Source organism: Salvelinus fontinalis, chromosome 4 (genome assembly GCF_029448725.1).
Source record: "Salvelinus fontinalis isolate EN_2023a chromosome 4, ASM2944872v1, whole genome shotgun sequence".
NCBI classification, from domain to species: Eukaryota; Metazoa; Chordata; class Actinopteri; order Salmoniformes; family Salmonidae; genus Salvelinus; species Salvelinus fontinalis.
The window spans coordinates 87,228,671-87,252,892 of NC_074668.1; the positions used below are offsets into that span (position 1 = coordinate 87,228,671).

Consider the following 24,222-nt stretch of genomic DNA (forward strand, 5'->3'; position numbering starts at 1 on the left):
GAGGAGGGAAGAGTGTGGAGGAGGAGTGTGGAGGAGGAGGGAGGAGTGTGGAGGAGGAGTGTGGAGGAGGAGGGAGGAGGAGGGAGGAGTGTGGAGGAGGAGGGAGGAGTGTGGAGGAGGAGTGTGGAGGAAGAGGGAGGAGTGTGGAGGGGGAGTGTGGAGGAGGAGGGAGGAGTGTGGAGGAGGAGGGAGGAGGAGTGTGGAGGAGGAGGGAGGAGTGTGGAGGAGGAGTGTGGAGGAGGAGGGAGGAGTGTGGAGGAGGAGGGAGGAGTGTGGAGGAGGAGGTAGGAGTGTGGAGGAGGAGTGTGGAGGAGGAGGGAGGAGTGTGGAGGAGGAGTGTGGAGAAGGAGGGAGGAGTGTGGAGGAGGAGTGTGGGGGAGGTTGTGATAATGATGGTGATATGGAGTCAAGCAGAGAGAACTGTTCATCTGTTCCTCTAGCTACAGTATGTACTGACAGAGAACTGTTCATCTGTTCCTCTAGCTACAGTATGTACTGACAGAGAACTGTCCATCTGTTCCTCTAGCTACAGTATGTACTGACAGAGAAATGTCCATCTGTTCCTCTAGCTACAGTATGTACTGACAGAGAACTGTCCATCTGTTCCTCTAGCTACAGTATGTACTGACAGAGAACTGTTCATCTGTTCCTCTAGCTACAGTATGTACTGACAGAGAACTGTTCATCTGTTCCTCTAGCTACAGTATGTACTGACAGAGAACTGTTCATCTGTTCTTCTAGCTACAGTATGTACTGACAGAGAACTGTCCATCTGTTCCTCTAGCTACAGTATGTACTGACAGAGAACTGTTCATCTGTTCCTCTAGCTACAGTATGTACTGACAGAGAACTGTTCATCTGTTCCTCTAGCTACAGTATGTACTGACAGAGAACTGTCCATCTGTTCCTCTAGCTACTGTATGTACTGACAGAGAACTGTCCATCTGTTCCTCTAGCTACGGTATGTACTGACAGAGAACTGTCCATCTGTTCCTCTAGCTACGGTATGTACTGACAGAGAACTGTCCATCTGTTCCTCTAGCTACAGTATGTACTGACAGAGAACTGTCCATCTGTTCCTCTAGCTACAGTATGTACTGACAGAGAACTGTCCATCTGTTCCTTTAGCTACAGTATGTACTGACAGAGAACTGTCCATCTGTTCCTTTAGCTACAGTATGTACTGACAGAGAACTGTCCATCTGGTCCTCTAGCTACAGTATGTACTGACAGAGAACTGTCCATCTGTTCCTCTAGCTACAGTATGTACTGACAGAGAACTGTTCATCTGTTCCTCTAGCTACAGTATGTACTGACAGAGAACTGTCCATCTGTTCCTCTAGCTACAGTATGTACTGACAGATAACTGTTCATCTGTTCCTCTAGCTACAGTATGTACTGACAGAGAACTGTTCATCTGGTCCTCTAGCTACAGTATGTACTGACAGAGAACTGTCCATCTGTTCCTCTAGCTACATTATGTACTGACAGAGAGCTGTCCATCTGTTCCTCTAGCTACAGTATGTACTGACAGAGAACTGTCCATCTGTTCCTCTAGCTACAGTATGTACTGACAGAGAACTGTTCATCTGTTCCTCTAGCTACAGTATGTACTGACAGAGAACTGTCCATCTGTTCCTCTAGCTACAGTATGTACTGACAGAGAACTGTTCATCTGTTCCTCTAGCTACAGTATGTACTGACAGAGAACTGCCCATCTGTTCCTCTAGCTACAGTATGTACTGACAGAGAACTGCCCATCTGTTCCTCTAGCTACAGTATGTACTGACAGAGAACTGTCCATCTGTTCCTCTAGCTACAGTATGTACTGACAGAGAACTGTTCATCTGTTCCTCTAGCTACAGTATGTACTGACAGAGAACTGACCATCTGTTCCTCTAGCTACTGTATGTACTGACAGAGAACTGTCCATCTGTTCCTCTAGCTACAGTATGTACTGACAGAGAACTGTTCATCTGTTCCTCTAGCTACAGTATGTACTGACAGAGAACTGTCCATCTGTTCCTCTAGCTACTGTATGTACTGACAGAGAACTGTCCATCTGTTCCTCTAGCTACAGTATGTACTGACAGAGAACTGTCCATCTGTTCCTCTAGCTACAGTATGTACTGACAGAGAACTGTCCATCTGTTCCTCTAGCTACAGTATGTACTGACAGAGAACTGTCCATCTGTTCCTCTAGCTACAGTATGTACTGACAGAGAACTGTCCATCTGTTCCTCTAGCTACAGTATGTACTGACAGATAACTGTCCATCTGTTCCTCTAGCTACAGTATGTACTGACAGAGAACTGTTCATCTGTTCCTCTGGCTACAGTATGTACTGACAGAGAACTGTCCATCTGTGCCTCTAGCTACGGTATGTACTGACAGAGAACTGTTCATCTGTTCTTCTGGCTACGGTATGTACTGACAGAGAACTGTCCATCTGTTCCTCTAGCTACGGTATGTACTGACAGAGAACTGTCCATCTGTTCCTCTAGCTACGGTATGTACTGACAGAGAACTGTCCATCTGTTCCTCTAGCTACGGTATGTACTGACAGAGAACTGTTCATCTGTTCCTCTAGCTACGGTATGTACTGACAGAGAACTGTCCATCTGTTCCTCTAGCTACGGTATGTACTGACAGAGAACTGTCCATCTGTTCCTCTAGCTACGGTATGTACTGACAGAGAACTGTCCATCTGTTCCTCTAGCTACAGTATGTACTGACAGAGAACTGTCCATCTGTTCCTCTAGCTACAGTATGTACTGACAGAGAACTGTCCATCTGTTCCTTTAGCTACAGTATGTACTGACAGAGAACTGTCCATCTGTTCCTTTAGCTACAGTATGTACTGACAGAGAACTGTCCATCTGGTCCTCTAGCTACAGTATGTACTGACAGAGAACTGTCCATCTGTTCCTCTAGCTACAGTATGTACTGACAGAGAGCTGTCCATCTGTGCCTCTAGCTACAGTATGTAATGACAGAGAACTGTCCATCTGTTCCTCTAGCTACAGTATGTACTGACAGAGAGCTGTCCATCTGTTCCTCTAGCTACAGTATGTACTGACAGAGAGCTGTCCATCTGTTCCTCTAGCTACAGTATGTACTGACAGAGAACTGTCCATCTGTTCCTCTAGCTACAGTATGTACTGACAGATAACTGTCCATCTGTTCCTCTAGCTACAGTATGTACTGACAGATAACTGTCCATCTGTTCCTCTAGCTACGGCATGTACTGACAGAGAACTGTTCATCTGTTCCTCTGGCTACGGTATGTACTGACAGAGAACTGTCCATCTGGTCCTCTAGCTACGGTATGTACTGACAGAGAACTGTTCATCTGTTCCTCTGGCTACGGTATGTACTGACAGAGAACTGTCCATCTGTTCCTCTAGCTACGGTATGTACTGACAGAGAACTGTCCATCTGTTCCTCTAGCTACGGTATGTACTGACAGAGAACTGTTCATCTGTTCCTCTAGCTACGGTATGTACTGACAGAGAACTGTCCATCTGTTCCTCTAGCTACGGTATGTACTGACAGAGAACTGTCCATCTGTTCCTCTAGCTACGGTATGTACTGACAGAGAACTGTCCATCTGTCCCTCTAGCTACAGTATGTACTGACAGAGAACTGTCCATCTGTTCCTTTAGCTACAGTATGTACTGACAGAAAACTGTCCATCTGTTCCTTTAGCTACAGTATGTACTGACAGAGAACTGTCCATCTGGTCCTCTAGCTACAGTATGTACTGACAGAGAACTGTCCATCTGTTCCTCTAGCTACAGTATGTACTGACAGAGAACTGTCCATCTGTTCCTTTAGCTACAGTATGTACTGACAGAGAACTGTCCATCTGGTCCTCTAGCTACAGTATGTACTGACAGAGAACTGTCCATCTGTTCCTCTAGCTACAGTATGTACTGACAGAGAACTGTCCATCTGTTCCTCTAGCTACAGTATGTACTGACAGATAACTGTTCATCTGTTCCTCTAGCTACAGTATGTACTGACAGAGAACTGTTCATCTGTTCCTCTAGCTACAGTATGTACTGACAGAGAACTGTTCATCTGGTCCTCTAGCTACAGTATGTACTGACAGAGAACTGTCCATCTGTTCCTCTAGCTACAGTATGTACTGACAGAGAGCTGTCCATCTGTTCCTCTAGCTACAGTATGTACTGACAGAGAACTGTTCATCTGTTCCTCTAGCTACAGTATGTACTGACAGAGAACTGTCCATCTGTTCCTCTAGCTACAGTATGTACTGACAGAGAACTGTCCATCTGTTCCTCTAGCTACAGTATGTACTGACAGAGAACTGTCCATCTGTTCCTCTAGCTACAGTATGTACTGACAGAGAACTGTCCATCTGTTCCTCTAGCTACAGTATGTACTGACAGAGAACTGTTCATCTGTTCCTCTAGCTACAGTATGTACTGACAGAGAACTGTCCATCTGTTCCTCTAGCTACTGTATGTACTGACAGAGAACTGTCCATCTGTTCCTCTAGCTACAGTATGTACTGACAGAGAACTGTCCATCTGTTCCTCTAGCTACAGTATGTACTGACAGAGAACTGTCCATCTGTTCCTCTAGCTACAGTATGTACTGACAGAGAACTGTCCATCTGTTCCTCTAGCTACAGTATGTACTGACAGAGAACTGTCCATCTGTGCCTCTAGCTACAGTATGTACTGACAGAGAACTGTCCATCTGTTCCTCTAGCTACAGTATGTACTGACAGAGAGCTGTCCATCTGTTCCTCTAGCTACAGTATGTACTGACAGAGAACTGTCCATCTGTTCCTCTAGCTACGGTATGTACTGACAGAGAACTGTCCATCTGTTCCTCTAGCTACGGTATGTACTGAAAGAGAACTGTTCATCTGTTCCTCTAGCTACAGTATGTACTGACAGAGAACTGTTCATCTGTTCCTCTAGCTACAGTATGTACTGACAGAGAACTGTCCATCTGTTCCTCTAGCTACAGTATGTACTGACAGAGAACTGTCCATCTGTTCCTCTAGCTACAGTATGTACTGACAGAGAACTGTTCATCTGTTCCTCTAGCTACAGTATGTACTGACAGAGAACTGTCCATCTGTTCCTCTAGCTACAGTATGTACTGACAGAGAACTGTCTCATCTGTTCCTCTAGCTACAGTATGTACTGACAGAGAACTGTCCATCTGTTCCTCTAGCTACAGTATGTACTGACAGAGAACTGTTCATCTGTTCCTCTAGCTACAGTATGTACTGACAGAGAACTGTTCATCTGTTCCTCTAGCTACAGTATGTACTGACAGAGAACTGTCCATCTGTTCCTCTAGCTACAGTATGTACTGACAGAGAACTGTTCATCTGTTCCTCTAGCTACAGTATGTACTGACAGAGAACTGTCCATCTGTTCCTCTAGCTACAGTATGTACTGACAGAGAACTGTCCATCTGTTCCTCTAGCTACAGTATGTACTGACAGAGAACTGTCCATCTGTTCCTCTAGCTACAGTATGTACTGACAGAGAACTGTCCATCTGTTCCTCTAGCTACAGTATGTACTGACAGAGAACTGTTCATCTGTTCCTCTAGCTACAGTATGTACTGACAGAGAACTGTCCATCTGTTCCTCTAGCTACAGTATGTACTGACAGAGAACTGTCCATCTGTTCCTCTAGCTACAGTATGTACTGACAGAGAACTGTCCATCTGTTCCTCTAGCTACAGTATGTACTGACAGAGAACTGTCCATCTGTTCCTCTAGCTACAGTATGTACTGACAGAGAACTGTCCATCTGTTCCTCTAGCTACAGTATGTACTGACAGAGAACTGTCCATCTGTTCCTCTAGCTACAGTATGTACTGACAGAGAACTGTCCATCTGTTCCTCTAGCTACAGTATGTACTGACAGAGAACTGTCCATCTGTTCCTCTAGCTACAGTATGTACTGACAGAGAACTGTCCATCTGTTCCTCTAGCTACAGTATGTACTGACAGAGAACTGTCCATCTGTTCCTCTAGCTACAGTATGTACTGACAGAGAACTGTCCATCTGTTCCTCTAGCTACAGTATGTACTGACAGAGAACTGTCCATCTGTTCCTCTAGCTACAGTATGTACTGACAGAGAACTGTCCATCTGTTCCTCTAGCTACAGTATGTACTGACAGAGAACTGTCCATCTGTTCCTCTAGCTACAGTATGTACTGACAGAGAACTGTCCATCTGTTCCTCTAGCTACAGTATGTACTGACAGAGAACTGTCCATCTGTTCCTCTAGCTACAGTATGTACTGACAGAGAACTGTCCATCTGTTCCTCTAGCTACAGTATGTACTGACAGAGAACTGTCCATCTGTTCCTCTAGCTACAGTATGTACTGACAGAGAACTGTCCATCTGTTCCTCTAGCTACAGTATGTACTGACAGAGAACTGTCCATCTGTTCCTCTAGCTACGGTATGTACTGACAGAGAACTGTCCATCTGTTCCTCTAGCTACGGTATGTACTGAAAGAGAACTGTTCATCTGTTCCTCTAGCTACAGTATGTACTGACAGAGAACTGTTCATCTGGTCCTCTAGCTACAGTATGTACTGACAGAGAACTGTCCATCTGTTCCTCTAGCTACAGTATGTACTGACAGAGAACTGTCCATCTGTTCCTCTAGCTACAGTATGTACTGACAGAGAACTGTTCATCTGTTCCTCTAGCTACAGTATGTACTGACAGAGAACTGTCCATCTGTTCCTCTAGCTACAGTATGTACTGACAGAGAACTGTTCATCTGTTCCTCTAGCTACAGTATGTACTGACAGAGAACTGTTCATCTGTTCCTCTAGCTACAGTATGTACTGACAGAGAACTGTCCATCTGTTCCTCTAGCTACAGTATGTACTGACAGAGAACTGTTCATCTGTTCCTCTAGCTACAGTATGTACTGACAGAGAACTGTCCATCTGTTCCTCTAGCTACAGTATGTACTGACAGAGAACTGTCCATCTGTTCCTCTAGCTACAGTATGTACTGACAGAGAACTGTCCATCTGTTCCTCTAGCTACAGTATGTACTGACAGAGGACTGTTCATCTGTTCCTCTAGCTACAGTATGTACTGACAGAGAACTGTTCATCTGTTCCTCTAGCTACAGTATGTACTGACAGAGAACTGTCCATCTGTTCCTCTAGCTACAGTATGTACTGACAGAGAACTGTCCATCTGTTCCTCTAGCTACAGTATGTACTGACAGAGAACTGTCCATCTGTTCCTCTAGCTACAGTATGTACTGACAGAGAACTGTCCATCTGTTCCTCTAGCTACAGTATGTACTGACAGAGAACTGTTCATCTGTTCCTCTAGCTACAGTATGTACTGACAGAGAACTGTCCATCTGTTCCTCTAGCTACAGTATGTACTGACAGAGAACTGTTCATCTGTTCCTCTAGCTACAGTATGTACTGACAGAGAACTGTTCATCTGTTCCTCTAGCTACAGTATGTACTGACAGAGAACTGTCCATCTGTTCCTCTAGCTACAGTATGTACTGACAGAGAACTGTTCATCTGTTCCTCTAGCTACAGTATGTACTGACAGAGAACTGTCCATCTGTTCCTCTAGCTACAGTATGTACTGACAGAGAACTGTCCATCTGTTCCTCTAGCTACAGTATGTACTGACAGAGAACTGTCCATCTGTTCCTCTAGCTACAGTATGTACTGACAGAGGACTGTTCATCTGTTCCTCTAGCTACAGTATGTACTGACAGAGAACTGTTCATCTGGTCCTCTAGCTACAGTATGTACTGACAGAGAACTGTCCATCTGTTCCTCTAGCTACAGTATGTACTGACAGAGAACTGTCCATCTGTTCCTCTAGCTACAGTATGTACTGACAGAGAACTGTCCATCTGTTCCTCTAGCTACAGTATGTACTGACAGAGAACTGTTCATCTGTTCCTCTAGCTACAGTATGTACTGACAGAGAACTGTCCATCTGTTCCTCTAGCTACAGTATGTACTGACAGAGAACTGTCCATCTGTTCCTCTAGCTACAGTATGTACTGACAGATAACTGTCCATCTGTTCCTCTGGCTACAGTATGTACTGACAGATAACTGTCCATCTGTTCCTCTAGCTACAGTATGTACTGACAGAGAACTGTCCATCTGTTCCTCTGGCTACAGTATGTACTGACAGATAACTGTCCATCTGGTCCTCTAGCTGCAGTATGTACTGACAGAGAGCCACCCTGTACCACTGCCTAGAACACCACACATGTACGCTACCATGCACACACACACACACACACACACACACACACACACACACACACACACACACACACACACACACACACACACACACACACACACACACACACACACACACACACACACACACACACACATATCTCTAATGGAAGGAGCTGGGCCAGGGTAAATACAGTAAGTGGTGTGTTACCCAGGCGACCAATCTGTTTCTATGACTGTGTAATGTTGTCCCCCAGCTGTACAGAACAGAGAGAGAGACAGACAGAGAGAGAGAGAGAGACAGAGAGACAGACAAAGAGAGAGAGAGAGACAGAGATAGAGCGAGAGAGACAGACAAAGAGAGAGAGAGAGAGAGAGAGAGAGAGACAGAGAGACAGACAAAGAGAGAGAGAGACAGAGATAGAGCGAGAGAGACAGACAAAGAGAGAGAGAGACAGAGATAGAGTGAGAGAGACAGACAAAGAGAGAGAGAGAGACAGAGATAGAGCGAGAGAGACAGACAAAGAGAGAGAGAGAGACAGAGATATAGCGAGAGAGACAGACAAAGAGAGAGCGAGAGAGACAGACAAAGAGAGACAGACAAAGAGAGACAGACAAAACAAACCTAATGGGTTTTAAATAAAAGCCTGCGTTGAGCTGATATTTCCATAATTCATTATAATGTCACTCAGTACACTGTGCTTACAATATACAAATGATACAGTAACACATCAAAACATCCACTATAATATCTGTGGCTAACCTAGATGCTCTATTATACACTATAGGCTGGTTTCCCAGACACAGATTAAGCATGGTCCTGGACCAGTACACCATTTACAAACCATTCCCTACACATTACAAACTGTTCCCTACACATTACAAACCGTTCCCTACACATTACAAACCGTTCCCTACACATTACAAACCGTTCCCTACACATTACAAACCGTTCCCTACACATTACAAACTGTTCCCTACACATTACAAACCGTTCCCTACACATTACAAACCGTTCCCTACACATTACAAACCGTTGCCTACACATTACAAACCGTTCCCTACACAGTACAAACCGTTGCCTACACATTACAAACCGTTCCCTACACATTACAAACCGTTCCCTACACATTACAAACCGTTCCCTACACATTACAAACCGTTCCCTACACATTACAAACCGTTGCCTACACATTACAAACCGTTCCCTACACATTACAAACCGTTCCCTACACATTACAAACTGTTCCCTACACATTACAATCTGTTCCCTACACATTACAAACGGTTTCCTACACATTACAATCTGTTCCCTACACATTACAATCTGTTCCCTACACATTACAATCTGTTCCCTACACATTAAACTGTTCCCTACACATTACAAACCGTTCCCTACACATTACAATCTGTTCCCTACACATTACAATCTGTTCCCTACACATTAAAAACTGTTCCCTACACATTACAAACCGTTTTCTACACATGACAAACTGTTCCCTACACATTACAAACCGTTCCCTACACATTACAATCTGTTCCCTACACATTACAAACTGTTCCCTACACATTACAAACCGTTTTCTACACATGGCAAACTGTTCACTGGACTTTTGAGTGACTTCATAAATCATTTCCAAAAGTGATCATATCTGGGTGAATAGATCTTCTGGTGAATAACACAACAGTGTCAGTTCCTGAGGAAAGCTCACTGGCATACTCAAACAGGAAGTGAAACCTGTTTCCTACTGTGTGTGTGATAGTGTGTGTTTTCCTCTGTGAGTAGCTCCATGTTGACAGGGCCCTGACTCTCTCTATTACCTCCCCGTCAGATGTCTCCTCTCTGTCACCAGTAAGGACGAGAGGCCCCTCTCTTCCCAGACACCCACCGGACTGCCTGACTGTCATACTAATCAACCCCAATGGGTACAGAGAGGAGACCTGCACTTTACACACACACACAGTGGCAATGCATTACGTAGGGCAGGTGGGACGAGGCCCCACCAAAATCCCGGAGATTTTCATGCAATTCTGTCATTTCATGTCACAACAATATACTGCATCATATCAGTTAGAATTTTTTTTATGGGCCTCCCGACTGGCGAGGCGATCTAAGGCCCTGCATCACAGTGCTAGATGCGTCACTACAGACCCGGATTCGATCCCAGGCTATATCACCACCAGCTGTGATCGGGAGTCCCATTGGGCGGTGCACAATTGGCCCAGCGTCATCCGGGTTTTTCCCAGCCATGTTGACTCCAACACCAATCCTATACCAGACAGACAAGAATCTGTCTGTCTGTCTCTCTCTCTCTCAATTCAAGGGGCTTTATTGGCATGCGAAACGTGTTAACATTGCCAAAGCAAGTGAAATAAACAATAAACAAAAGTGAGCAGACACAAAACAATATCAACAAAAAATGATCAGAATTTAACAGTAGATATTGAACTCAAAAAGGTTTAAAAAGATAGACAAGTGTTATATTATCAGCTATGTCTCTCTCTCTCTCTCTCTCTCTCTCTCTCTCTCTCTCTCTCTCTCTCTCTCTCTCTCTCTCTCTCTCTCTCTCTCTCTCTCTCTCTCTCTCTCTCTCTCTCTCTCTCTCTCTCTCTCTCTCTCTCTCTCTCTCTCTCTCTCTCTCTCTCTCTCTCTCTCTCTCTCTCTCTCTCTCTCTCTCTCTCTCTCTCTCTCTCTCTCTCTCTCTCTCTCTCTCTCTCTCTCTCTTACCGTCTTTGCCCTCGTCTTTGTTGTGTTTCTTCAGCCACTCAATGTTCTTCCTGATGGCTTCCAAGTAGATCTCAGACTTGCCTGGGTGATCTAAAATAGAGAGAGAGAGAAAGAGAGAGAGAGCGAGATAGAACGAGAGGGAGAGACAGAGAGAGACACAACGAGAGAAAGAGAGACAGAAAGAGAGAGAGACAGGAAGAGACAGAGAGACAGGAAGGGAGAAAGAAAGAAAGAGAGCGAGCGAGAGAAAGGGAGAAAGAGAGAAAGAGAGAGAGAGAAAGAAAGAGAGAGAGAGGGAGAAAGATAATTGTCAGTTGTGATGGGATACACTTCTCTGTCTTCACAGCCTTTCAATCCCAGGCCGATATTGAAATAGTTTCTACTATTTAGGTGGCTTTCATTTTGGGTCTATATTACAGTCTTATAGCAGGTATTTTGGGTCTATATTACAGTCTTATAGCATGTATTTTGGGTCTATATTAATTACAGTCTCATGTTGCCCTCAAATGCTCCTCGCAATTGGGAAATACGAGGTTCCAACTGCGTTTTAATGAACATTTCAAAATGTTACGCTGAAACATCAAACTGATACTTTTTGTAAGGATTACTGTCTTTTTAGCAACAAAATTCAAACTGAAAATGACTAAATATAGTAGAAAGTCTACATGGTCCCTTGATTATTTTTAGCGTCAGTTTAGACACGAAACAGACACTTACGTTTGCCACACACTATCTTCTCAGACTGTTTGTTAACATTAGCGAACGGTCGCAGCTAACACAAAACAAATGGAAATGTATTAGCTAACGCTATCCAACGCTCGCAAACTATTTCCCTTGTTGAACAGACCTCAGTTAGTACATTACTATATCAACATCTAGCACCAAAATGGCTGCTATAAGAATGTCATATACACACAGAATGCCGAACTTGTGAGGGTCTTCAAGTGGTTAATTAAAATTGTTCAACTGAAATTGTTACTCTGGTAACATGTTCGCTGCAAACAGAATCCTTCTTGAACTCGCCTCTGGCCTCAGTGGACGGCGCTTCTTCCTTGGTTGAGTCTTTCAGGTTCTCATACTCCTTCTGCATCTTGGCCGCCTCTGCCTTGGTGTTGTCATCGTCCTCTGGGGTCTTCCCTGCCACACCAACACAACAACAGACAGTTACCACCAACCAAACTCAACCCGACTGAACCCAACTCAACTCAACCCCACCCCACCACACCCAACCACACCCCACCACACCCAACCACACCACACCACACCACACCCAACCCAACCCAACCTAACCCCACCCCACCCAACCCAACCCCACCCAACCTCACCCCACCCAACCCCACCACACCTAACCTCACCACGCCACGCGACGCCACACCACACCCAACCCCACCTTAAAGGGGAAGTTCAGTATTACACGACCTGTCTGAGCAAAGTACCTTAAATTTACCATAACCATACATGAAAATAAACAAATCCAGAAGGGAATAATGAAAAGTACAGTGACTAGATTTACCTGACACTAGTCACAGAGCCACCGCAAGGTCAATCAGGTGGAATGATATGAAAAGGACAGGTCACTCCATAGTGGGTGATATTTACCTGTAGGAGGGATGATGCCAGGGATACCAACTGACTGGGTGATATTTACCTGTAGGAGGGATGATGCCAGGGATCCCAACTGACTGGGTGATATTTACCTGTAGGAGGGATGATGCCAGGGATCCCCACTGACTGGGTGATATTTACCTGTAGGAGGGATGATGCCAGGGATCCCCACTGACTGGGTGATATTTACCTGTAGGAGGGATGATGCCAGGGATCCCAACTGACTGGGTGATATTTACCTGTAGGAAGGATGATGCCAGGGATACCAACTGGCTGAGTGATATTTACCTGTAGGAAGGATGATGCCAGGGATCCCCACTGACTGGGTGATATTTACCTGTAGGAGGGATGATGCCAGGGATCCCAACTGACTGGGTGATATTTACCTGTAGGAGGGATGATGCCAGGGATACCAACTGGCTGAGTGATATTTACCTGTAGGAAGGATGATGCCAGGGATCCCCACTGACTGGGTGATATTTACCTGTAGGAGGGATGATGCCAGGGATCCCAACTGACTGGGTGATATTTACCTGTAGGAAGGATGATGCCAGGGATACCAACTGGCTGGGTGATATTTACCTGTAGGAGGGATGATGCCAGGGATCCCAACTGACTGGGTGATATTTACCTGTAGGAAGGATGATGCCAGGGATACCAACTGGCTGGGTGATATTTACCTGTAGGAAGGATGATGCCAGGGATCCCAACTGACTGAGTGATATTTACCTGTAGGAGGGATGATGCCAGGGATCCCCACTGACTGGGTGATATTTATCTGTAGGAGGGATGATGCCAGGGATACCAACTGGCTGGGTGATATTTACCTGTAGGAGGGATGATGCCAGGGATCCCCACTGACTGGGTGATATTTACCTGTAGGAGGGATGATGCCAGGGATCCCAACTGACTGGGTGATATTTACCTGTAGGAGGGATGATGCCAGGGATCCCAACTGACTGGGTGATATTTACCTATAGGAAGGATGATGCCAGGGATCCCCACTGACTGGGTGATATTTACCTGTAGGAGGGATGATGCCAGGGATCCCCACTGACTGGGTGATATTTACCTGTAGGAAGGATGATGCCAGGGATCCCCACTGACTGGGTGATATTTACCTGTAGGAGGGATGATGCCAGGGATCCCCACTGACTGGGTGATATTTACCTGTAGGAGGGATGATGCCAGGGATCCCCACTGACTGGGTGATATTTACCTGTAGGAGGGATGATGCCAGGGATCCCAACTGACTGAGTGATATTTACCTGTAGGAGGGATGATGCCAGGGATACCAACTGACTGAGTGATATTTACCTGTAGGAGGGATGATGCCAGGGATACGAACTGACTGAGTGATATTTACCTGTAGGAGGGATGATGCCAGGGATCCCCAGTGTTTTCCCCAGCTTATTCTTGGTCTGCAGAGCGATCATAGCATCCAGGTTCTCTACAGGAGGATAGACATATAGAGGTTAGACAGGTCTCCACAACACCACTCATTCAGTATACAATCTATATTCTCTATTTATACGTTCCACCTTTTCCTTCCTTCTAGCTCTCCCCTGCTCTACCTCTCTCCTCTTTTTCCACAGCACTACCCATTATTTACTATATTATCTATTTCTGTTCCTCTCTTTCTTTCCTATCTCTTCTACACTCCCATTTCTCTACCGTTCCCTCTCTCTTTCCTCTGTTTCATTCAAGAACACCACTCATTATACTATGAGGGCTCTGATTCCAGAACGCCACTCATTATACTATGAGGGTTCTGATTCCAGAACACCACTCATTATACTTTGAGGGTTCTGATTCCAGAACACCACTCATTATACTTTGAGGGTTCTGATTCCAGAACACCACTCATTATACTATGAGGGTTCTGATTCCAGAACACCACTCATTATACTATGAGGGTTCTGATTCCAGAACACCACTCATTATACTATGAGGGTTCTGATTCATGTTTTGAACAGACACTGCATGTCTAGTAGCCAGCTGAACTGTCTAGTTGATACTGAAGACAGCTGTGCTGTTCTGTGAAACGGCCAGTTCAGAGAGCTTTCTCATTGTCTCTTTCACTTCCATCCTCTCTCTCCCTCTCCCTCTCTCTCCCTCTCTACTGTAGAGATGACGCTGTGTCACAGCCCCCGTGTCCTGCTGTTTGTGACCTTTACCCCCTCCCTCCCTCTATCTCTATCTTTCTCTCTCTCTCTCTCACTTTCTATCCTTTATCTCCCTAAGGCAGATCAGTTGTGTGTAATAGAGGTGTAATAGAGGTGACTCATCCCTATCCACAATCACGGGTCACTGAGGACACAATGGCCCGTTGCCTGGCAACCTGTAATTCCATCCCCACGTCTCCACGGAACCTAAACATAATGTCGTAGGGGTTGCCAAGGAAACCCCTGTCTATTATGTAATGTATTAAATTTAGTCGTTATTATCGTTGTGTTTTATCTTTGTTCTGCTGTCTAAACGACACTAGTCACTGAGCCACCATGAAGTCAATCAAGTGGAAGGATATGAAAAGGACATGTCACTCCATAGCAACACACGTAGATACATCGCAACATGACGCACCGGGGTAAAGTAGAGCCATATATAGCTGGAGATCTCAATACATAACTCTGGTGATTTTCTAACTAACATTAGCTGTGTAATGAATGTTAAGGGGTCTCCATAAATGTTGTGATGACAGTAAATGAGGTGGTATCTGAGTATTGGGGATGTTGGTGCTGTGTGAGGTTCTCAGCAGGAAGTCAATAGCTCATCAGAGGTTATTACCGGAAGTATTAAATCTTGTATGTGTGGATCTGGTTGGCCGGGATCGATCGATCGATCGATCGATCGATCTATCTATCTATCTATCTATCTATCTATCTATCTATCTATCTATCTATCTATCTATCTATCTATCTATCTATCTATCTATCTATCTATCTATCTATCTATCTATCTATCTATCTATCTATCTATCTATCTATCTGTCTGTCTGTCTGTCTGTCTGTCTGTCTGTCTGTCTGTCTGTCTGTCTGTCTGTCTGTCTGTCTGTCTGTCTGTCTGTCTGTCTGTCTGTCTGTCTGTCTGTCTGTCTGTCTGTCTGTCTGTCTGTATGTCTGTCTGTCTGTCTGTCTGTCTGTCTGTCTGTCTGTCTGTCTGTCTGTCTGTCTGTCTGTCTGTCTGTCTGTCTGTCTGTCTGTCTGTCTGTCTGTCTGTCTGTCTGTCTGCCTGCCTGCCTGCCCGCCCGCCCGCCCGCCCGCCCGCCTGCCTGCCTGCCTGTCTGTCTGTGTCGGTAAATCACACTCAGCCGAAATGTCACAGAAAGGTAAGAAAAAGATTGAAATGCCCAGAACATCACAATGTGTGTGTGTGTGTGTGTGTGTGTGTGTGTGTTACCCACATAAAGCCGTAAAAATGAGGGTCCTCCCTGTGACATTATCTGTCTGAACAGAAGCACTATGCTCCACTGAACAAACAGATAACACCCATCCCCACTACCACCACCAGTCACATCCTGGATATAAACTGTAATATAGATAATAAACTGTGTCTTACCAAGGTAGTATATACATGTTATTATATAGATAATATACTGTCTTACCAAGGTAGTATATACATGTTATTATATAGATAATAAACTGTCTTACCAAGATAGTATATACATGTTATTATATATATAATAAACTGTGTCTTACCAAGGTAGTATATACATGTTATTATATAGATAATAAACTGTGTCTTACCAAGCTAGTATATACATGTTATTATATAGATAATAAACTGTGTCTTACCAAGATAGTATATACATGTTATAATATAGATAATAAACTGTGTCTTACCAAGATAGTATATACATGTTATTATATAGATAATAAACTGTGTCTTACCAAGATAGTATATACATGTTATAATATAGATAATAAACTGTGTCTTACCAAGATAGTATATACATGTTATTATATAGATAATAAACTGTCTTACCAAGGTAGTATATACATGTTATTATATAGATAATAAACTGTGTCTTACCAAGCTGGTATATACATGTTATTATATAGATAATAAACTGTGTCTTACCAAGATAGGAGACTCCCTCTTCAGGTGTGATGGTTCCATATTTCACCATCATCTTGACAAAGTCAATCAGAGTCTTCATGATAGTGATCAGAGTTTCTCTCTCCTGGGCGTCTTGCTCTGGAATCATCACACGCACGCACGCACGCGCGCGCGCGCGCGCACGCACGCACGCACGCACACACACACACACACACACACACACACACACACACACACACACACACACACACACACACACACACACACACACACACACACACACACACACACACACACACACAGGTGTTTATTTGTTTGTGTGTGCATGTGGTGTGTGTATGTGTGTGTGTGTGTGTGTGTGTGAGAGAGAGAGAGCTTGCATGCTTGGATATGTTTGTGTGTGTGTGTGTGTGTATGTGTGTGTGTGTGTGTGTGTGTGTGTGTGTGTGTGTGTGTGTGTGTGTGTATTCCTACCTGAGTCTAGACTCTTTAGCAGACGGTAGAAGTTGGGGAAGTACTGAAGGTCCTGAAGACCATCCTCTGGGCTCAACTCGTTTCCCTCATCTCTCTCTCCCTCGCTCCTCTCCTCCCCTTCTCCCTCATCTCTCTCTCCCTCTCTCCTCTCCTCCTCCTCCCCTTCTCTCTCACTCTCTCTATCCCAGTTGTTATTCACTGTGTCATCCCCGTCTCCTCTGTCCACGTCGTCATCAATGGCCGCCTGATTTTCATCATCATCTTCTTCATCGTACCGATGGTTGGGGGAACCAGTAACATCCTGGGAGGAGAGAGGAAGAGAGTGAGACAGCATCATCATCATCATCATCATCATCATCACCATTGTCATCATCACCATCATCACCATCACAATCATCATCATCATCATCACCCCCCAAAAAATTGTATCGTCATCACCATCATCATCATCACAGCAGTGTCTGATGGGAAGCATGCAGAAATTTTCATGCTAAGATGTAATTGAATTTAGCCTTATCCCAGATTGTACCATGCTAGCGTCGGGATTCTGGTCATCCTGGTCACCCAGGGTCACGGGATAGTCCCCTCCCAGGTCCTCGATCTCATTGTTCTTTGCGTTCTTAGTGATGAGGTCCTGAAGAGCCTCGGCTACCTCGTACTCCAGACTGTCTGCCTGGCTGTCTGTTATCTAGTGGAGGGACGGAGGGTGAGAGGGAGAGAGGGATAGAGAGAGAGAGAGAGAGAGAGAGAGAGAGAGAGAGAGGGAGAGAGAGAGTGCGAGAGAGAAAGAGAGACAGAGAGGGAAAGAGAGAGAGAGAGGGAGAGAGTGGGAGAGAGAAAGAGAGAGAGGGAAAGAGAGAGAGAGAGGGAGAGAGTGGGAGAGAGAAAGAGAGAGAGGGAAAGAGAGAGAGTGTGAGAGAGAAAGAGAGATAGAGAAAGGGAGAGAGTGAGAGAGAGACAGAGAAGGAATGAGAGAGAGAGAGAGAAAGAGAGGGAAAGAGAGACAGAGAGAGACAGAGACAGAGACACAGAGACAGAGACAGAGACAGAGACAGAGACAGAGACAGAGAGAGAGAGAGAGAGAGAGAGAGAGAGAGAGAGAGAGAGAGAGAGAGAGAGAGAGAGAAAGCTCTTAGGTAAGTGCATCACTCACTATAAGAGGGGAATTCCATGAATCAACCCCACTGTGAACTGTTAATCACGGTCTCTGACTCACACAACTACACACAAACACCAGAAACATGCTGGTCATAGGGAAGTTCAGGCTTATTGGGCTCATCCATCTAAATTGGGTTTTCTTTTGGCATAATTATTATTATTTGACTAATATTGGTGGCCTTGTGGGAAACAACGGGCTGTGTTAGTAATGCCCAGGCCAATTTATGGTCCCAGTCCGTCCCTGACTTGCACAGTGTCCATCAGGGTTGGGATCATTAAATGTTTTATTCAGTCAATTCAAGCAGCAAACTAAAAGATGTAATTCCAATTCCATTTCTTCTCAATGCTTCCCTATGACATTTTTGTTTTACATTGGAATTTCAGTTTCTTTCTTGAATTGATTGAATTGAAAAGTATTTTAGCCCTAATCTGATGTCCATTTGAGGGAAGACCAGAAACATTGACTGTCACACAAGATTTTGGGAGCCATTTCTGTGTTGTGTTTTTACCAGACAGCTGGACCTACCAGGCCCAGTCTGAGCAGCTTGGAGACGATCCTGTCAAATACCCCTCTGTCGTCCTCCTCGTATATCTTAGTAGCGATCTTCTGGACGATGTCTTCAGCCGTTAGAGGGGTACCATCCACCTGCCTGAAGCTCTCTGGGTCATCTGCAATCACAACCAAGGACACGACAATGTAACTACTCTGGATAAGAGCGTCTGCTAAATGACTTAAATGTAAATGTAAATGTACACTTGTGTGGTTGTGTGTGTGTGTCCCACTGGGTGCAGCACAGATCTGTCAGTTATGAATGAGCTGCAGCCTCCTCTCCTCTCCTCTCCTCTCCTCTCCTCTCCTCTCCTCTCCTCTCCTCTCCTCTCCTCTCCTCTCCTCCTCTCTTAAATATTTCTCAGCACACTAGGTTTATCCCTGTGCCAGTATGACTCTTATGTAACAAACTAAAACGCTGAGACTTAAGGCTGTATGCAGCGCTAGCACACCAGGAGACAGATGGCCAGCACGCTAGCACACACACACACACACACACACACACACACACACACACACACACACACACACACACACACACACACACACACACACACACACACACACACACACACACACACACACACACACACACACACACACACACACACACAAATAACTGAACCATGTTCAGCTGAATAGTCAATACGTTAACGTCACAGAACCTACTTACCCCTGCCTCTTAATAATATAACAGAAGAGGTATATCTGAGCCATGTAGAGCACGTATAGAGAGGATGTGTTGTGTGATAATACACAACAGAATAAGTTCAACTAGGTAGAACTCAACACTCAACAGTACATGTGCATAACACTTCAGTACATGTCATTCTCTTTCTTCAGATAAAATACAAGATGTGCATCCAGGCTGATCTACAGAGAATATGGTCTAACTGACGAGGTGCCTTAGTTTCAGAGCCAACAGCAGTACAGTACAGTACAGTACAGTAGAGGTTAGAGGACAGTAGAGTAGGTTAGAGTACAGTACAGTAGAGTACACTACACTACAGTAGAGTACAGTAGAGTACAGTAGAGTACAGTACAGTACAGTAGTGTACAGTAGAGTAGAGGTTAGAGGACAGTAAAGTACCGTACAGTACAGTAGACTAGAGTACAGTAGAGTAGGTTAGAGTATGGTACCGTACAGAATAGTAGGTTAGAGTACAGTAGAGTAGAGTAGGTTAGAGTACAGTAGAGTACACTACAGTAAAGTACAGTGCAGTAGAGTACAGTGCAGTATTTGTATTTGTATATATTATGGATCCCTATTAGCTGCTGTCAAGGCAGCAGATACTCTTCCTGGGGTCCGGCAGAATTAAGGCAGTTATACAATTTAAAAAAACATTATAATACATTCATTACAGAATTCAAAACACACTAAGTGTGTGGCCTCAGGCCTATACTCCACTAACACATATCCATAACACAAAATCCAAGTGTACGTGTGTGTATAGTGCATATGTTATCATGTGTGTGTATGCATGTGTCTGTGCCTATGTCTGTGTTACTTGACAGTCCCCGCCGTTCCACAAGGTGTATTTTTACCTGCTTTTAAATCTGATTCTACTGCTTGCATCAGTTACAGTACAATACGGTACAGTACAGTACACTAAAGTACAGTACAGTACAGTACAGTAGAGAACAGTAGAGTAGAGTACAGTAGAATACAGTGCAGTAGAGTTCAGTAAAGTACAGTAGAGTACAGTAGAATACAGTTCAGTACAGTACAGTAGAGTACAGTAGAATACAGTTCAGTACAGTAGAGTACAGTACAGTAGCATAGAGTACAGAATAATACAGTGCAGTAGAGTACAGTATAGTACAGTACAGTGCAGTAGAGTTGAGTACAGTAAAGTACAGTACAGTGCAGTAGAGTACAGTATAGTACAGTACAGTGCAGTAGAGTACAGTATAGTACAGTACAGTGCAGTAGAGTACAGTACAGTACAGTAGAGTTGAGTACAGTAAAGTACAGTACAGTGCAGTAGAGTACAGTAGAGTACAGTAGAGTTGAGTACAGTAAAGTACAGTACAGTGCAGTAGAGTACAGTACAATAGAGTACAGTACAGTACAATAGAGTACAGTACAGTACAGTAGAGTTGAGTACAGTAAAGTACAGTACAGTACAGTAGAGTACAGTACAGTGCAGTAGAGTAGAGTACAGTAAAGTACAGTACAGTGCAGTATAGTACAGTAGCATAGAGTACAGAATAATACAGTGCAGTAGAGTACAGTATAGTACAGTACAGTGCAGTAGAGTACAGTATAGTACAGTACAGTGCAGTAGAGTACAGTATAGTACAGTACAGTGCAGTAGAGTACAGTATAGTACAGTACAGTGCAGTAGAGTACAGTATAGTACAGTATAGTGCAGTAGAGTACAGTATAGTACAGTACAGTGCAGTAGAGTAGAGTACAGTAAAGTACAGTACAGTGCAGTCGAGTACAGTATAGTACAGTACAGTGCAGTAGAGTACAGTATAGTACAGTAGAGTACAGTAGAGTTGAGTACAGTAAAGTACAGTACAGTGCAGTAGAGTACAGTAGAGTACAGTAGAGTTGAGTATAGTTCAGTACAGTACAGTGCAGTAGAGTACAGTACAATAGAGTACAGTACAGTGCAGTAGAGTACAGTATAGTACAGTACAGTGCAGTAGAGTACAGTAGAGTACAGTAGAGTTGAGTACAGTAAAGTACAGTACAGTGCAGTAGAGTACAGTAGAGTACAGTAGAGTTGAGTACAGTAAAGTACAGTACAGTGCAGTAGAGTACAGTACAGTAGAGTTGAGTACAGTTCAGTACAGTACAGTAGAGTACAGTACAGTACAGTAGCATAGAGTACAGAATAATACAGTGCAGTAGAGTACAGTATAGTACAGTACAGTGCAGTAGAGTACAGTATAGTACAGTACAGTGCAGTAGAGTACAGTATAGTACAGTACAGTGCAGTAGAGTACAGTATAGTACAGTACAGTGCAGTAGAGTACAGTATAGTACAGTACAGTGCAGTAGAGTAGAGTACAGTAAAGTACAGTACAGTGCAGTCGAGTACAGTATAGTACAGTACAGTAGCATAGAGTACAGAATAATACAGTGCAGTAGAGTACAGTATAGTACAGTACAGTGCAGTAGAGTTGAGTACAGTAAAGTACAGTACAGTGCAGTAGAGTACAGTATAGTACAGTACAGTGCAGTAGAGTACAGTATAGTACAGTACAGTGCAGTAGAGTACAGTACAGTACAGTAGAGTTGAGTACAGTAAAGTACAGTACAGTGCAGTAGAGTACAGTAGAGTACAGTAGAGTTGAGTACAGTAAAGTACAGTACAGTGCAGTAGAGTACAGTACAATAGAGTACAGTACAGTACAATAGAGTACAGTACAGTACAGTAGAGTTGAGTACAGTAAAGTACAGTACAGTGCAGTAGAGTACAGTACAGTACAGTAGAGTTGAGTACAGTAAAGTACAGTACAGTGCAGTAGAGTACAGTACAATAGAGTACAGTACAGTGCAGTAGAGTACAGTACAGTACAGTAGAGTTGAGTACAGTGCAGTAGAGTACAGTGCAGTAGAGTACAGTACAGTAGAGTTGAGTACAGTTCAGTACAGTACAGTAGAGTACAGTACAGTGCAGTAGAGTAGAGTACAGTAAAGTACAGTACAGTGCAGTATAGTACAGTAGCATAGAGTACAGAATAATACAGTGCAGTAGAGTACAGTATAGTACAGTACAGTGCAGTAGAGTAGAGTATAGTGCAGTAGAGTACAGTATAGTACAGTAGCATAGAGTACAGAATAATACAGTGCAGTAGAGTAGAGTATAGTACAGTACAGTGCAGTAGAGTACAGTATAGTACAGTACAGTGCAGTAGAGTACAGTATAGTACAGTACAGTGCAGTAGAGTACAGTATAGTACAGTACATTGCAGTAGAGTACAGTATAGTACAGTACAGTGCAGTAGAGTACAGTATAGTACAGTACAGTGCAGTAGAGTAGAGTACAGTAAAGTACAGTACAGTGCAGTCGAGTACAGTATAGTACAGTACAGTGCAGTAGAGTACAGTATAGTACAGTAGAGTACAGTAGAGTTGAGTACAGTAAAGTACAGTACAGTGCAGTAGAGTACAGTAGAGTACAGTAGAGTTGAGTACAGTTCAGTACAGTACAGTGCAGTAGAGTACAGTACAATAGAGTACAGTACAGTGCAGTAGAGTACAGTATAGTACAGTACAGTGCAGTAGAGTACAGTAGAGTACAGTAGAGTTGAGTACAGTAAAGTACAGTACAGTGCAGTAGAGTACAGTAGAGTACAGTAGAGTTGAGTACAGTAAAGTACAGTACAGTACAGTAGAGTTGAGTACAGTAAAGTACAGTACAGTGCAGTAGAGTACAGTACAGTAGAGTTGAGTACAGTTCAGTACAGTACAGTAGAGTACAGTACAGTACAGTAGCATAGAGTACAGAATAATACAGTGCAGTAGAGTACAGTATAGTACAGTACAGTGCAGTAGAGTACAGTATAGTACAGTACAGTGCAGTAGAGTACAGTATAGTACAGTACAGTGCAGTAGAGTACAGTATAGTACAGTACAGTGCAGTAGAGTACAGTATAGTACAGTACAGTGCAGTAGAGTAGAGTACAGTAAAGTACAGTACAGTGCAGTCGAGTACAGTATAGTACAGTACAGTGCAGTAGAGTACAGTATAGTACAGTACAGTGCAGTAGAGTAGAGTAGAGTACAGTAGAGTTGAGTACAGTAAAGTACAGTACAGTGCAGTAGAGTACAGTAGAGTACAGTAGAGTTGAGTACAGTTCAGTACAGTACAGTGCAGTAGAGTACAGTACAATAGAGTACAGTACAGTGCAGTAGAGTACAGTATAGTACAGTACAGTGCAGTAGAGTACAGTAGAGTACAGTAGAGTTGAGTACAGTAAAGTACAGTACAGTGCAGTAGAGTACAGTAGAGTACAGTAGAGTACAGTACAGTACAGTACAGTACAGTACAGTAGAGTTGAGTACAGTAAAGTACAGTACAGTGCAGTAGAGTACAGTACAGTAGAGTTGAGTACAGTAAAGTAAAGTACAGTACATCGGCAGTCATGCAAACACACATACAAGCACGCACACAGACACACATAAATATTGAAAGAATGAAAGATATATAAGTGATGTTAGATTGAATGTGTCGTGTCACACAAAGCAATCAATTATTCTCCTGAATAACTCCCTCCGACCATATGGGGATGTTTTTCATACACTAAGAATATAACCTTGACCCAGATCCTGAGAGGAGAGAGACTTAGCGTCAGACCATAATGTCTCTATTCACTTTATAGTGCACTACTCTTGACTCATAGGGGTCTGGTCAAAAGTAGTGCGCTACATAGTAAA

The 24,222-nt window shown here is 43.8% G+C and overlaps 1 protein-coding gene across 3 annotated transcripts in view; it reads right to left on the reverse strand.

Moving 5' to 3' along the window:
* LOC129854592 (secretogranin-3-like) overlaps positions 1–24,222 on the reverse strand; it is a 181,773-nt gene that overhangs the window by 144,394 nt on the left and 13,157 nt on the right. For all 3 annotated transcript variants that reach the window (XM_055921826.1, XM_055921825.1, XM_055921827.1), the window contains exons 6-12: positions 18,804–18,946; positions 17,649–17,807; positions 17,120–17,420; positions 16,667–16,783; positions 13,953–14,036; positions 12,005–12,118; positions 10,982–11,071 (exon numbers count right to left, since the gene is read on the reverse strand). In XM_055921826.1, coding sequence (XP_055777801.1) covers positions 10,982–11,071; positions 12,005–12,118; positions 13,953–14,036; positions 16,667–16,783; positions 17,120–17,420; positions 17,649–17,807; positions 18,804–18,946 — 1,008 coding nt within the window. The remainder of the gene's footprint in view (positions 1–10,981; positions 11,072–12,004; positions 12,119–13,952; positions 14,037–16,666; positions 16,784–17,119; positions 17,421–17,648; positions 17,808–18,803; positions 18,947–24,222) is intronic.